This window comes from Fundulus heteroclitus, chromosome 5 (genome assembly GCF_011125445.2).
Source record: "Fundulus heteroclitus isolate FHET01 chromosome 5, MU-UCD_Fhet_4.1, whole genome shotgun sequence".
NCBI lineage: Eukaryota > Metazoa > Chordata > Actinopteri > Cyprinodontiformes > Fundulidae > Fundulus > Fundulus heteroclitus.
The window spans coordinates 17,775,763-17,792,995 of record NC_046365.1 but is presented as its reverse complement, the minus strand read 5'-3'; the positions used below and the strand labels follow the sequence as shown (position 1 = coordinate 17,792,995).

The window sequence follows — 17,233 nt, the reverse complement described above, 5'->3', positions numbered from 1 at the left end:
AAGACAGAGCGGTTTGAGTCCAAATAGACGCAGTTAGTGAAAAAGGTCCCACCTACACAAAAGAGCACATTTCACAGAATGCACTAAAACCCACCATGACACACCAGCTGTTCAAAGTTCACATTTTCAATTAGCATAATGAAAGGTTTGAAGCCTTTTATTGGGCTGCTACTAACAAAATGAGAACCGCTACAACACCAAGGCTGGACACAGCAAACAATATGTCAGAGTAATTCTATCACTTTGTTTTCAAATATTTCATGTTAAAACTCAGAATGTTACTGTAATATACTCTGAGATTTTACAGCACACGTTGGCAGTGGGGTTGGTGTGTGTGTGTGTGTGTGTGTGTGTGGGGGGGGGGGGGGGGCTGTAATAACTAGAAAGTATTTAGAACTGTGCAAGTGAGGGCTAGTGGAAATGTATGTAATGACAGATAAATGACAGTAATAGATACACGTCGTTTCAGCAAGACAAAACAGGCCAACTAGTCAAGCAGGAAAATTAAATATGGGAGTCAGCTTGCTGTGTATGAGAATAACTGCAAAGATGCCTCCTGTATGTCGGAATATGATAAAAATAAGTGTTTATTGATTGTGAAGGTGACTTTGCTTGCCAGTAGACACCCACCAATCAATTGGCCTGAAATTAAAATTAGCCCATTTCTGCTTGACTGACTCTGATTAGTGATTAGCTGTTGAAATGCTGAAAAATCTTTTTTTTACCCTTCCTGTTAAATAAATCAAAACGGAAAACAATCCTAAAACTCAACCAACAGCAAGTCCTACTTTTGCTTTTTTTTTGGATGAACAAATACCTTGATGCATAAATAGGAATAATGTTTTAATTATTTTTATTATATGCTTCATTGAAAACTGATACCGTTATTTTTTTTAAAACAAAACAAAACCTGCAGCACATGTTTTTAAGATTGTGTCATAAGGGGAAAAAAGATAACATTTGGAATCAGTCTGATTTGAATTGGCAGGTCAAACCTCCAAGAAAACATTAAATCTGTGTTGGCCAGAAAAGGCCTGATTGGTGTATATCCACTAAACAGCTGTTTAAATGCTGGGATGTTTGGCTCAGATGGAAATTTGATTGTGTATCTGGATTTCTCCAAGGAATTTCACTACTGGCTCGATGACATTCAGACCCTCCATAAAAAGATTGAATTTTGCATTTCCCTCAAGGTAGAGATCTCTAATGGGTAATTAATCGTGGGCGTTGTAAAATGGCTAAAGAAAAGAAAAACTATAATCCAAATAAAATATATAAAAAAATACTCACTAAAACTGGACGAGGGTTAGGCAAATTCTCTTCTTGCTGCACAACCACACTGCAGGGCCCCAGCAGAGAATATTGAACAAAACAAAACTATGGAGATAAATGAATATTCATGGCATGGCATTTACGAGGAGCTTATTACGCAGACGGCTCGAGGCTTTGAATTTAAATAGGCACAACTCAAACACCACCGCAAATGGTGAAACTCTGCTGTAACCCTAAGGGGATCCTGATGTGTTTGAACTTGAATTGCACTAATAAAGTGCCAATTATCCTTCTAATTGGGAGTAACAAAGCTGGCTGCCTGTTATGCCGGGTCCCATGTTTACTGGATATCTTTGAATCTCCAGTCTATCGGCTGTAATGAGTTCAATTAATTGAGAATGAGAGAAGCGATTTAGGAGTCACAGCCTGCTGTTTGGAGCTGCAAACCTGAAGGGAATAAATAACTACCAAATGTCTGCTCACTGTAGCGATATCATCAGAAGAGCCCGAAAAGACAAGATCACAGATATGTATTTGTGTCAAGTAGGACCTCTACTTTGGCTTTAACTCCAGACAGACAGCTTTATACACAGCCCATACATGAAAAAAAACAAAAAAACATTTGCAGGCTTGAAGCTAAGGTGAGACAAAATACTCACATAATTTAAGATGTAGACGTTTGATCAGCAGGACAACAGATGTTACAAGGCTGCACATAAACGCTGTAAATTAGCTTTTCTACTGTTGTGTCGTACATTATTTTAAAACACATTTGGAAATGGTTCCTTTAGTAAAGAAAAACATCTTGGAGTTAAGTTTGAAACGTTTAGCCAATTTCAAGATGTGCTGTTCATTCACAAAAGTTTGGAAGAAGTGGTGGCAGCCAGTACAGATATTTATTTGGTAGACTGCAGATTTCTGACTCATCACAAATGGTTTATAGAAGCGCCATTCAGAGAATACCCTTTTAAATGTATTTAATGGCCAATGATGCTGGGAGTTGTTCTGTCCTTGTGCTGATTGATCTGAATGCTCCACCGACCACCGTGTTTTACTCAACATCTGGATGGTACTTTTGGCTCTGTGTTGGACTGGTTTTTCTCTTGTTTACAGAATGTTTTCTATAAAACCTAATGAGTACTTTTTTGTGAAAGTTTATCTAACATGGGTGGGTGGAGGGGGGTCCACAAGGCTCAATACAGAGTCCATTTTTATTTCAATTTTATTCATTAATTTAAACTTTTTTTATCCTTAGAGTAACAAACCATTTTATGGTAAACTTGTGTATGAAAGCATACTTTCCTTAGCAGGCAGTAGTGTTTGTTTCTATCACTTTTCTTTTTACTACTGTCTGCTTCGCCTGAGTGGTTAGACAACGCATCAAAATCAGTTTACTGTAATAATATATATGTGGGAACATTTACATGAACAACTCTCCCCTGCCTTAGTGTCTTTTAAGACAAAACATTACGAGGACGTTAAAAAAAATGAATAATAATCACACAATCTTTGCTTAATTCAAAACACGGGATTCACAAAGAGAGATCACCATCTCCATCAGCTTAGGTTTCTTTTCAAAGAAAAGGAAACCCATCCAGTCACACCAAAATAACCATGAAGGACAAAATACCTGCATGTCTCAAGCATGACAGATATGTGATTCCCTCACATGTGGTCCTTTTTCACGCCTCATTTTCCCCTTCAGCTTTCTTCCCCTGCTTCGTCTCCCTGATAACTCTGCTAGCTCCTCCTGCTCTCACTCTTATCTCCATCTCCTACCATCACACAATCCATCATTCCATCCCACCTTCTTACCTGCCATACTGCTTGTGTTAGAGAAAATGCTGGCTGCTTTATACAACAACATCTCATTGGGCACTGCCATTATATATATATATATATATATATATATATATATATATATATATACACATATATATACACAGACAGACAGAGAGAGAGAGAGAGAGAGAGAGAGAGAGAGAGAGAGAGAGAGAGAGAGAGAGAGAGAGAGAGAGAGAGAGAGAGAGAGAGATTTTGTTGAAGTAAGCAGCAAGCCCTTGATATAACATTAACTGATCAATCCAACAATCTATATCCTGGCCTTGTGTTGTTGGAGGTAATGTTTCGGCTGATTTTAATTCGATCTTCAGGTTTTCACTTTCAGACATATTCACCATCCAAGAAATACAACAGATAGCTGGTACAGATAAAAACAAAAGCCACTGCAACTCTGCTAAACAATACAAATGATGGTAAGGCACCAAAAACCGGTTTCAGCTGTTCGAGTCAGTGGTTTCATGGTGCTAAATGTGCTAAACAACAAAAAAAATACAGTAAAGACAGTAATACTGGTTACTTCTATCACAGTTTGGTTTTTCCCATGGTAAATATTAGGGGTGTAACAAGATCAAAGCGTCATCATGATATTTCTCACTGAACTGACTGCTATCTTGTGTGCACTAGCAAGTTGTAATATAAGATGCCTCAACTACTCTTAAATCATCTGTCTGGCAGCATTTGGGGTTTCCAGTAGAGGCAATAGTTCAATAATCCATATGAGTTTTATGTATCATTAAATCCCCTACTAAATGTGCTAAAAAGCATAAAAAAGACAAACACCACGGATTGCTGCCATTGCAAAAGTGATGCTAAGAGTGCTAACAGTGCTAAATAGATGCTAAAGGGATTGCTGCTGGTTACAGCTATTACACCTAGCGCTGATAACCGTGCTAACTCTAACTGTACTAAATGATAAAGAAAATATATATTTTCATATATTTGTTAAAACTGTCCTGATAGTAGAATATGAGACAGATAGTCTGTCCTACTGCCATTTACAGTGTCTGGGAGGCTGTGGTTGCTGCTTCACAAAAAGAGAAACCGACTCCACGAATGGAAGGCTACTAACTGTTATTGAAAAGAAGGGTGGCTATATTAGTCACTGATTATTTTGATTTATAAATTTTTTTGGAAATGTCAGAAATGTTTATTTGTAAATTTTAAGCTGTTTGTTATTCTTACTAACAGATGAAAATAAACAAGTGAGATGGAAAAGTTATTTTTAATTTAGTGTGCATAAAAATTCTGCACATAAACAGTCGTCATACTATTGCGCACACATGGATATTCTCCTAAGAAAGCCAAAATCTCACTTTTATCACTTTACTGATGAGTAAACTTAAGACTGACACTTGTTGCCCATTTACACCCCACACAATGCCAAAGAGAAGGCTTTAGTTTAACTTTGTTGTTTTTTTGTTGTTGTCTTTCTTGCAGGTTTTTGTCCAGTAGGAACAACTGAACTAGTGAACTGGCTGTACTACAGTTTGGAAATACAACCCTTGTAATTTCATCCAAGAAAGATTTGTTTTAAAGTTATGTTTTATTCATTTATGTATTTTTGCAAGAATTACAACAATTCATGAAGCATCTCATCTGAAGGTACTTTCCAAAGTCAAATTCAATCAGATTATACAGATTGGGTCAGATTATACAAAAAAAGGACAAAGAAAGTTCCTATCTAAGGGAACCCAGTTGATTGCATCAAGTCTTGACAAGCAGCATTCACTCCTCCAGAAGAAGCGTAGAGCCACAGGGATAGTCGTCTGCATTGTCCGTGGCTTTGCAGCAATCCCTCACCACAGAACCACAGACACATTTTACAATTAAACATGGTATTGGAAAGTAATAATTGTGCCTGCAGTTCTGACGTCTGTTGGAAAAAGCTGCAAATTCACATAAATAAGAGACTGCTGCAGTTAGAGAATCCCAAAAGTTATCTGGTGTAAAACCAGGAGAATAGAATTTGTCTCAAAAAAAAACTTTTGCCTTTCTAAATCAAACCTAATTCCACTAGACAATAGTGGGTGAAATTGCCATAAAATCTGCTCTCCTGCTCTATACTTGCTAATCTGTCTGCCCTAAATCATTTTATAGAGCTTCGTCATCTGGTCGTATCAAGCATTCTCTCCCGGTGTTGGTGGAAAGTTGTGCGGTCTCTATCTACTTCTGTTCTTGGCCCAGTACTGCAGAGACATTTACATCTGCCCACATACTTAGGCAGAAAATGCTTTCACATCATAAAACCATGGAAAAAGCTGTGCACCAGGAAGCTCTTGCACATTAATTTAGATGCATTATAGGAGCAAAGAAAGGGCAGAGCCCACATACAGATATTCAAATTAAATAGGCCTTTTGCTGGTAACCTTGAATGACACAGCCCTGAAACACATGGGCTGCCTTCCAGATGTCATAATACTACAGAAAGGGTTAGCAACAGTACAGTATATCTCGCAGAGTAGTTACTGAAGTGGGACAGTGAATATTTACTCATTTACCATATTTTTTTACTTTCAGAACAAAGACACTCCCTAGTCCAAGTGGAAGGACTTGCAATTAGATTTTAGAAGTGTTTAAGGTTTAGGATTAAAATTATTATATTGAAAAACAGAAACACAAAAAGGCAATAAAATGTTAGGGTACGGAAAAATAGCAGAATTAAAAACATTTCACAGCGTATGGGAGAGGTTATAATTTACTGGTGTGTGCTGTGGTTTCATTTTTCGTCATGGATGACCCCCTATGCAGCTGAACCAGTGAAGTACAAACACAAGGAATATTTAATTTAATAACGCAAGGGCAATGCCTTTAGGGATTTGAAATGTATAATTTTATTAGAATCGATCTTCATGTTTCCTCATGTTCCCAAAACTAACCCACTGCAGACTTTATCTTGAGTTTTAACCAAATAGCTTTACTTTCCTGCATGGACTGCCAAAGGCTTTGGCACAGGCTTTTAGGATTCCTACACAGATAAAGCGCAATCAGTCAATATTTTAACTAAGGCCAATTTTTTCTTTTTATCTCAGCAGAAGAAAAATAAAGGCAGTCTTGGATTTTTTTGGGTTAGTATATGTAAACAGTTAGGAAGCCAAATTATGAGCACAGAAAATAACTTTGAGATTACATAGCTAATGTTGGACTACTATCTATAGCTACATAATAAGATTTATGTTCTATTTTCACCTTTTTCTAAAAAAAAAAGGGAAGGATGTAACCATGAAAATGGTCTTTCTATATGAAATATAGGAAACAAAAGTCTTAAAAAACTGGAAGAGAAAGAAGTTAATGCATCGCTATTATGTCTGTCTGAGCAATCTCAATTACCATAAATATTCAAGGACAAAACGTGCAACCACATTACAGCTGGAGTCGATTTATTTCCTCTCCCTGACAATTAAACACAAAGTACTTAAAAAAAACAAAGATCACAACAGAAACATTTGTCTGCAAGTAAAACTTTAACCCAGCAAAAGTAGAGAGACTCGTCCAATAAACACAGCACCATGGCGGGAGATCAGACAAACATCAGGTCATTCAGCGAGACCTTTATGTGGGTTGGCAGGGGACTCGGCGGCCTTGTTAGAAAGGAAGAGTCCGAGGACGCTACTAACAATCATAAGAAAGCCAATATTTGCCTCAGCATGAACACAACACCGGACGGCACCATGCGGGTTAAAGAGCGAGATGGAGCTACCATGTCATCATTTAAGAAAAGATGTGGCATGCATGTGCACACAGAAATACAAAATGTTTCCACTCTGGGCCGCGGTTTACTGGATCAATGCGGATGAACAGCCTAAACAACAAAATACCTTTGTGGATACAGCTGATCTGGTCTTCATGTTGATGAGGCCAGTAAAAGCAACGTCTACTGATCAGAAAAAAAGACATTATTTTATTTTTGTTTGCCACCGGCTGGCCAGGAGAAAATAGGATCCAATTTTCAACAACTGAGTTCTCAAGGCATCATTAAAGACAAACTGAACACTACTGATGCATATTAAAACCTGAAATTATTAAACTGGATTACCTGCACTTGTAATTTCCAGCTATAAAGTGCATCAACACAGCAATGACCTGTCTATGGCGTAAACATGACACCAAACCCTGTCTAAATACCTAAGAAGAGACAAGAGAAGTGCTACGGATATTGCCCAAAAACTCAAAAATCTTGTAGAATGGACTGGAAATAGAAATATAATTTATTGTCCCACAGTGGGGACATTCTAGACGGCTGTCCTGAAGGCAAAACTGTGCCCAGCTTGGCATTAGCAAGGTGTGCATAAAAGTACTTCAAGAGACTGGTGAGTGCACTGAAGCTTCCTCTGTACATCTAAGTTTGATATTTAGCAACAATGCAAACTCATGAAGCGACTTTTATGCTGCGTCCAGACCAAGCGCCTTTTAAGCGTCAAAAAGGGGTCCAACACCTCAATTTGGACGCTTTTCCACATAAAGGTCCCTACCCTGTTCTTTTTCCTCTGCCACACCCTTTGCGGATGAAATCAAGACAGTAGCTTGTCTTTATTTACTGAATTGTGTCTGAATTCACCATATAATTCAGAGGTGTTTTGAATTTGGTGAGCTTCACCACCTACAGCAGGAGCTACGTGTTGGTGAGGGTCGCTTTCAGTGCTACTTATGCTCACCCAGTCCAGTTTGACAACCTGCTGACCAGCATTGGGGCTCACATCTCCAGCCAGGACACCAACTACAGGCGGCCCATTCCAGCTGAAAAGCATCTGTCCATCTGTCTCAAGTTAGTGGGCATCTTGATGTTAACATTTATCAGTGATCTCCTGTTGGAAAAATCACCCACTACGTCACAAAGCGGAGTCTGAGTCTCCCTGATTGGTTGGCGCCCAGCGTCCAGCTGCAAAAGTTTAGATTTTCTAACTCTAGCGTCTTCCATTCCAGAGGCGCTTAAAACCTGGCGAACCACATTTGCAACACGAAACACGCTGAAAGCTTCAAAACGCACGCCGCAAGATGAGTATGACGCAGCGCAGGACCTCTCGAAGCCCCCCGAGGTGCGTCTACCATAGACTCTGCATGTCAACTCGATGGCTTTGATGCTCAAAAGGTGTTTGGACTAGACGCTACATAACTAGTTAATCTAGCAGGTGAAAAAACAAAGCATGCAGTGGAATAAAGCCAGCATGGAGAGCACGTCCAACAACTTATTAATAATTATATTAATAATAATAATGCACACAGCTTTGACAATGTACATCAACCGTGCTTGCAGCTTTTATGTGTTTTACTTGTCACAGAACGTTTTCGTCCTTTCACCACAGAACACAAGGAGGAAAATGATGACACGAATCCCAGTTCCAGTTATTTAACTAAACATAATAAAGCTTCCTGGTATTTCAATGCAATGGTTGACTGAAAAAACCCAGCAAAGGCAAGTATGGAAAGCCTTGGTTAAATTATTTACAGAGGTTTATCTTTGCGCAAGTCCCCGTCACCGTCACGGTTTTAAAATGCAGCGTATAAACATAAGGAAACAGGGAGGGATGCCGGAGACAGAGAAAGCCAGACAGCGCTGAGAAGAGTTTCAGGGGGAAAGAGCAGCGGAGAGAAACCAGATGAAGAGAGCAGCGAGGAGGTCAAATTTTAGCATTACCTTCAGTGGGGTTGATAGCTGCTGGGAAGCTCTCCCATGGGAGGGTCCAAGCAGGGCAAGGATGAGGAGAGAAGGCTGCCTCGATGCCGTTTTCCTGAGGGAAATATACACGCCGACCAGCTATCATTAATAAGTTGTGTGGTGTCAGATAGCTCTATTTGAGAAGCTGAAGAAACTAGGTGGGAATAAAAAAAATTATTCCAATAGCCAAAACCGGCTCCTTTAAAACGGCATTTTTATACTTTAAAATGCTGCTTAAAATATAGAATATTTAAACCATTTTATTGCTTCACTCATTAAAAGGCTCATCCTTTTTCTCTAAGGGCAGAAAACTTGAACTAAGTGTGATGTTTAAGAGTTACTACTGGATATTAATCTAACAAGTTATAAAAGGCAGTGAAGATCTATAAAGAAAGTAAGTCATATTGTAAATTAGGCCTATTTTCATTCTAACATGATGACAGCAGGGCTTAAATATAAAAACATACACAGGTATTTCAGGAATTACTAAAGATTAAAAGCAGCAAGTGAAAACCATCCTGCCTTACTGCCTCCTATTCCTATATTATCAAACTTTATATCTGATGAAGGTTTTTTTTTCTCTACAATAAATTAGAATAAATTAAGAGACAGGTGGGACATAGTTTTAATTGGGTATTTATCCATCCAAATATTAATTTACCAGGAATAATCTAAACAAACACATTTTGTCTCGTCTATTCAAACTACAGACGGGAAAACTATAAAAGGCAGTTGTCTTATGGTTGCGTTAAAAACACGATCATTTCAAAAGTAGTAGCCTTCCATGTTTCCCAGAATATTACATTATTACATAAGACCAATAGATCAAGGATTTTTTAATACTGAAATGCGGTTCTGCTGCAACATTTGGCACGAACTAGGGCTTTAATGTGGTGGCATGTAGGCCCTCTGGCTGAAGTAGTCAGGAAACTCAAGTTGCTTTAATGCACCTTCATGGTTTAACTTAAAAGTATGAGAACTTCCATACAAGCAGATGTATTCAGCGGCTGCTTTAATAACGGCCTTCAGCTTGTCTGCAATGTTGGGTCCAATGTCTCTATTCTTCTGCTTGACGACACACCATTAATTGGCGTCTAATTAAGTTACCTTTTTTCGATGATATTGTTAATTACTTAATAATAACCAAGCTAGAGCAGTCCTATAGAAGTAAAGGTTCAGGTGTGTGTTGATGTGATGCCAAAAGGTGAGACGGCAGCAGCGGCGCTAGAATAACAACTGCTGCTGTCCATCAATCTGCCAGCTGCCTGGTCAGGCCCGAACAATGTGCTCTCCTCCTCTCTGCAGCGAGATAGATTACTGACAAGTGGAAAATATTTAACGCTGCAGCCCGTTTCCCAGGAGTGGGCATACCAACAAGCTCTAGCCAAGGGCGGACCGCGCAGTGGTCTGGCAAACTGCAAATTAAATAAGGAAAAAACTGAAATCTACATCGACTCCAGAAACTAATTAGCATCTGACATTTTAGAAAGAAGGATTTCCAGAAAAGAAATTCTTCTTACTTTACAGCTACAGCTGCATGTGTACAAATTAAAAATGCCCAAAGAGAAATTATTGGAGTTCGTTTTACAGTCACAGGACCTAGATACCTTGCAGTCCTCGGGTAGACCGTGGACTGCTTTGTAGAGTGAAATGTGAGGCCACCTGTCCAGCTGCTAAAGCTCGGTTTAAACCGTGTCATTCAGCAGGACAATGATCCCAAACACAGCAGTAAATCTATAAGAAAATGCCTCGGAAAGAAAAAAAGAGAAGTGTAGGAACGAGTGTCAGCAAAGCTCTTCCTTGTAAGAACCAGGGTGGACCAACATCGGTGTGCATCGACACGGATAAGCCCATAATGAAACTGCCTGTTTCAAGTTACTGAGATGATATTTGGTGCTTCAGTGTCTCTATGTCACTAAATTAATAAGATTTTTTTTTTTTAAAAAAAAACATCCATTCACCTGAAGATGCAGTTACCAAATTTAAAAAAAATATATATTTCTACTTTTTTGCTTGAACTTGAATTATATCTAATATTAAATACTGACTAATATCTCATATCCGTGCAAAAAAAAAAAAAAGTAATCACCAACGATTGCAGGGGCAGAAATGACTGAATCAGATAAATATAATGAGCACCCCCTTCTTAGAGGCAGGCTACAGTTTGCATGACTGGGAAAGAGAAACTGGAGCTGGATAATGAGCTCAAACATAGCTCAAAGCTTTCTACAAGTGCTTTTTAGGCATTTTTTTTGGAAAACAAAACCAAAACCCCTGACATGACGAGAGGCTCTTTGGAGCATTAGCAGATAAATCTGGGCCAGCACAGAATGGCTGCATTAACAGCAAACAGCAGCTCCTGTGGTGGTGGTGGTGGTGTTGTCAGAGCAGGGGGGGGGGATTTAAGGACACCTGTGCACTTACATGCTCTCAGGCTCGGCGCACTGGTTTAACTCTTCAGGCAACAATTTCCTTCATTACCCTCCCCGCTACAGTGTCGCCCCGCGCCATTATCACAATCTCTCTGCTTTCCCGGGTATATCTCAACACCGGATGAAAACGTATGGCATCAGCTTTCAGAAGGAAAATGATCCTCTTGAGCTGGGAAACAAGAGCAATCTGTATTACAACATCAGAGGAGTCGCCTCAGAACACATTTTACTGAAAATCCTTTTGATACCCAGTGTTATTCTAACACACTGCTCTAACAAAAATACTGCTAAAAATGCTACTAATAATTATGGGAGCTAATTTCCCATAGTCACTTTGTGGTCATAAATAATATCAAACTACCAGATTGGGGTCCTGAAGATGAGAATTTTGCAAGTTTAAAAGAATTTGTGATTATACGATCCAATTTTTGCAACAAAACAGAGGGGTCTATGCTCTTTGGTAAAGGGGGTGTGGGAGCGAGAGTTTTATCTTCTGCTCTCTTCTCCTCCTTTGACCTGCCATGGGGACAGCAGATGTGAATTAGCTTAGAGCTAGGATCTGGTACATCGCATCAAACGGTGATATTTCAAATACAAATACATGATTTAGTTACACCAGCTCTGCCGGGAGGAATGGCCCAGAGGTCTAGCGAACTACTGGGAAGCTTGTGGGAGGAAACGTTTGGCGCAAATGCAGTCCAAACAAACAGTGAAGAAGTCCAAGTTGACATTTGAAGCAGAAGTTATTAAAATCTCTTATTATTCTGTTGTTGTTGATTTTTGGTAATCCTAACTGACCTAAAACAAGAACAGTAAAAGGTAACGTGTCGTTTAATAAACTGTATGTGTCCAGCCTAGCTTTCAGTCTTGTTAACATGTAATTAGAAATGTTAGTTGGATTTTTTATTTTTTTTTTTACTAACTTCAGGTTACTCTGGCTCTGTAGATTTCTGTTGTCACCAATATCGACAAATTGTTAACGGCTACACTGAAGCAACCTAAACACAATCAGAGTTTCATGATTAAATATAACATTATTGTTGATCAACGGTCATCCTCAAAATGACTCAAACGCCGAAAAGTATTCATTCATACCAGCAACAATGCTCCAGTTTTATCTGCCCAATGAGCACCGAGGAAAAAGTAACGTCAGGGTGAATATTTGGAAATATTCTGGGAACTTTGAATTATTTAAAGTTTCAAAATGATTCGGTGCAACTCTCAACAAGCTGGAGCCACGGTCCAAAACGACCTTGAAGGGTGAGCAGTCAACCACAGTATAGCATGGGACTTATTTCAAAGAAACGTTGTTGCCAAATCACTGTTTCAGGCAAAAAGAAACTAAACAAAATACATTTTAGCCACAAGATTTGTAGCTTGAAGCTCACCACTGCCTCTGAAACACACCGGCTGTGTCTGTAATCCCTGTTTTTGAACAACAGCTTCCCTGTGAGACCAATTACTTCAACAGGAAAAAAATCACATATTTTCCCCTCAGCTTTTAAAATCAGATGACCCCCGTCCGGTTTCATTACGGTTCTTGCACTTATGGCCCGCTGCTGGGTCTTAACGAAAAAGTAAATACCCTTCAGTCTGGGGCCCTCGGCGTGTTTCGCTTCCCTTTGCTGGCTTACGCCTCATTGCGGTGACGGTTTGAGCGAAGCGCATCGCTTTGCGTTAACTCATGTGAGATAATGAGAAAGTGACAGAGTTTATGAGCCATTGATCATGAGGATGACGGGGAGAGAGAGAGAGAGAGAGAGAGAGACGGGTGCCTCTAGTCAGCAGCAGCAGAAGGATCTATTGTCGAACTTCTCTTTCCCACCCACACACACACACAGGATGCACACACACACGCACAAATTGGCCAAAACAGCACAACAGCTGCACTCCAGACAAAATAGTGCCGACATGTAGCCATCTTTCTAATCCCTCTAAGCAGCGAGAGAATGGTGGCTATTGTGTCTGTGCGTGTCGGCATTCCTCTCCGTTTTAATGTCTGATTTCAACACGGCATGAAAACTGTCATTTGTGCACATCTGGGCCTGACTGAAATTTCATCCCCACGCTTGGCAAATAGGAGACGCATCCCATCCTGACCACCCAGCTCACTCGCGCTCGTCCAAACTCTGTAACCCCTCCACCACCACCACCACCCTTTTACTGCCCTCACCGTCGCCGCCGCTCTAAATCACGGCTTCACAAAAGTCCGAGCCAGCAGGAAATCATGGCGACGTCTACGCAGGGCGAGGACAGGAAGGAGGACATGCTAACAGATCACCGAGGCGGAGTTAGTGGGGTCTAGGGGACTATCTACCTCTGAAAAGCCGGCTCTGCTTATCTCCTGCTGCAAAAGCTTGTTCAAAAACGCAAAAGGGTGAAGACTGAGGCGAAGCGGAGCGAATAAATCTGGAGATGTATGTGAATCTGAGGGTGTTATCAAAACTTCTACCGAGAAGTTCGCCGCAATGAAATGTGGACTTGCGAGGCACGCTAAATCTCTGCAGATTTTTAACAGTTTCAGTCCTCAATCTAAAATATATAGAGCGGCTATGGGGGAAAAAAATATATATTGTTTTGCTTTTTGAATAAAACATAGTTGTTCTTCTTTGTCTGCCTGTTTTATTTGCTCCTGAAATTAGAATGATCTAGAGATGCACCGAGCAATCACGCCGAGATGAGAAACGGCCTGAAAAGTTTTAAAATATTCCTCAAAATGCATCAAACCTCAGAGGAACTCCAACTAGGTTTGGTCAATAAACACATCAGCCAAGATGTTCTTCGGTGCCCTTATTTAGACCAATAACAATAAGATACATATTGACATTTTAAAACTGAGCAAAAGCCCCGGTCACCTGTCTCCTGTTGCGATGACCCGGATAACCGAGAATTTGCACAGGCGAGTTGACATGTGCTCCTGACAGGTTGATCTGCAGCACAGGAGCACCGCAGGGAACGGCGCTGGCACCGTTCCTGTTCGCCCTCCACAACCGCAGACTCCTCCGTCAGGCTGCCAACCTCACAAGTTCTCTGATGACTCTGCCAGTCGCTCTCATCACAGGTGAGGATGAGTCAGAGCGCAGACGGTGGATCCAGAGCTTTGTAGACTGGTGCCAGCGGAACCACCTCATGTTAGATGAAGGAAAAACAAAGGAGCTGGTGGTGGACCTTTGCAGGCGCAGACCCGCCTCACTGGCACAGGTGAACATCCAGGGAACTGATGTTGAGATAGTGGACTCCTCTAAGTACCTGTGTGTTCACCTGAACAATAAACTGGACTGGAGTCACAGCACTGATGCTCTTTACAGGAAGAGTCAGAGCAGACTCTACCTACTGAGGAGAGCAGGGGGCGCTCTGTAAGACCTTATTTGACTCTGTGGTGGCATCATCATCTTCTATGGTGTGTTGGAGCAGCTGGACAAAGTCCTTAGGAGGTCAGCTCTGTCCCTGAACCCAGTGCAGGTGGTGGGAGACAAAAGGACTGTGAGAAAAATCACATCCCTGATGGACAATGTCATGGAGCTGTTGCAGAGCTGGAGAGCTCCTTCAGTGACAGACCGCTGCATCCCAGACGCGCAAAGACTCGCTCATTCCTCCCAGCGGCTGTTCGATTTTATAATCCCTGCCGCCCACAACAGACACAATAACTGTTTGCAAACGGTTGCACGGGCTCTGACCCGATCATGAATCGTTTACAGTCTCTCAGACGCTAAGGTAAACTCGCATACGCTAGCTACTTGGAGATGCTGCTGTGCTATTATGCATATTGCACATCATCTCAAATTGTTCTGGAAATGGGCTGGTGTTTTTCCACTGTTAACTTTTTTTACCGAAGTATCACCGATAATCACTGATTGTGCAATATTTACTCTGGCATTTACTTTTACTTTTATTTTTGGCATTTCTGATAAAGCTGTAGATTAGATTGGCTTGTTTTTTTCACGACTATAAACTGTGTCTAACTGTCGGTGTCTTTGCCACTGTCACGCCTGAATTTCCCTATTGTGGGACAATAAAGAAATGTCTTATGTCTAAATGTCTTACATGAATAAATTAGGATAATCGTACAATTCCTTCACTTTTCTGTTGCCTGATCAGAGCCACTGTAAAATAATCTGTCAATTTCCCTGCAACTGACAAGTACAGTAAAGTGCCTTTTATAAAGCACACCTGCATTAAATGCAAGTTTTTAACAAAAAAAAAACAGTGTCGGCTATCAACACTTTGCAGAACCTTGTTTGGCCATCAGGACTTACTGTTTCACTATTTCACATGAGCCCCTTTTCCACTGCAGGGACTTGAAGCCATTACCCTGGTTTTTGAAAGCCCTCAGCGCGTTTCGATGCAATTTCACCAGAGTAATTCCAATTCCCTGGGTCCACACTTTCCCAGATGAAAAGGTCCTGGCCTGAGGGTAGGACTTTCAGATTACCCCTAGGTTGTTGAGGAGCAGCTCGCAGTGGATCGGTCAAACAGACTCCCTGCAGCTCCGCTCCGAAGTTCCCTGGAGCCCAAGGAGAGCGTGCACAAGGGGTACGGGTCCACGCAATCATTGTCATTACAAGCAGACGCAAACCTATTTGGAGAGTTCCATGTTTCAAATTAAATGCTGAAAGGACAACTCTGCTTCCTTATTTAGTGCAAAAAGAGGGGGTTGCAGATGATATTTAAAGGGAAAAAAATGAGAAACTTACTGTAAAAATCAACCTAAATCATTCTTTCATTCTAAATCAAAGCAAAAATTCAGTGGGGCTTCACTGCAAGCTGTTGTGTGTGTGTGTTGGTCCGATTTGGACCACTAGGTGGCATCATTACTTGTTCCTTCAAATAAATAACTTTATTGTGAATATTAAAAATGTCTTTAATTTGTGGTTAACATTCTGTATTTACACCATTTAGCTCTGGATCATCCAGATGTAGACAGACAAACTTGAGACAGGCCTGGACATGCGCTGGCTTGACCTTGTGTGCGCGCTGCAGGATTTTAATCTATGAAGGCGTACCGTGTTACCAGTGGTAACCTTTGAGACTCTGGTCCCAGCACTCTTTAGGCAAATGAACAAGTCTTCCCATTTAGCTTTGAGCTGATCCCTCATCTTTTCCATGATCACTGATACTGTAAGCCCCAGTTTGAGAAAGATTGGCACCTTGAATTCCTCCCATTTTCTAATTATCGCCCCAACAGCACCAAGCTGCTTGCCTTTTGTCCTGTAGCTCATCTCAGCCTTGTGCAGGTCTACTGTTTTGTCCCTCATGTCCTTAGACAGCTCTTTGGTCCTTTGGACCCATGGTGGAGAGTTTGGAGTCTGATTGAATGTGTAGACAGGTGTCTTCTATACAGGAAATGAGTTCAAACAGGTGCGATTATCACATACAAGGTGTGGAGGATAGGAGGGCTTCTTAAAGACAAGTTATTGCTGCTTGGTCAGTGATCAAATACTTGTTTCATGCGATACTAATGCAAATTAATAATCTAAATGTCAAACAATGTGGTTTTCTAGATTTTTTTTCTAGATTATGTCTCTTACAGTTGTACCTGCAATGAAAATTACAGACCCGTCCGTTATTTGTACGTGGGAGAACTTGCAAACACAGCAGTCTAAGAACTTATTCTCCCCACCATAAACTCAGGTCTTCTTCCTGCCTGGTTGCTGCTGGCCAAAAGAAATGAACCTGTGACATTTATTCTAAACCAGTGATTTTCTTAGTACAGTAGTACTAGCAGGCAATTTATTTTTTATTCCTTAACTATATTTTCTTCACAAACTGCATAAATGAATAAAAAATAAATAATCTCACTGGCAGATTTTATTGCTCTGGTAAAGGTCAGTAACAGTAAATCTTTAACCGGGGTGGCCACAAATGTTAACAAATGTAGCTGGCAGTCTAAATGTTAATTTTGTTACAGTAAAACTTTTTTTTAAAAGAGCAGAAAGACACAGAAGTCAGCTATTTATGTGTGCCTGCAGCTTAAATATTAGCACTCTGTATGGTGCAACAACTGACAGAGAAAGCAGCCATGAATCTTTCGAGG

General features: G+C 40.5%; 1 protein-coding gene across 1 annotated transcript in view; it reads right to left on the bottom strand.

Annotated features, from left to right (window-relative positions):
• gstcd (glutathione S-transferase, C-terminal domain containing) overlaps positions 1-17,233 on the bottom strand; it is a gene marked incomplete in the record, with an annotated part of 61,403 nt that overhangs the window by 42,886 nt on the left and 1,284 nt on the right. Inside the window, 1 exon segment of the mRNA XM_036137040.1 lies at positions 8,747-8,840. Coding sequence (XP_035992933.1) covers positions 8,747-8,840 — 94 coding nt within the window.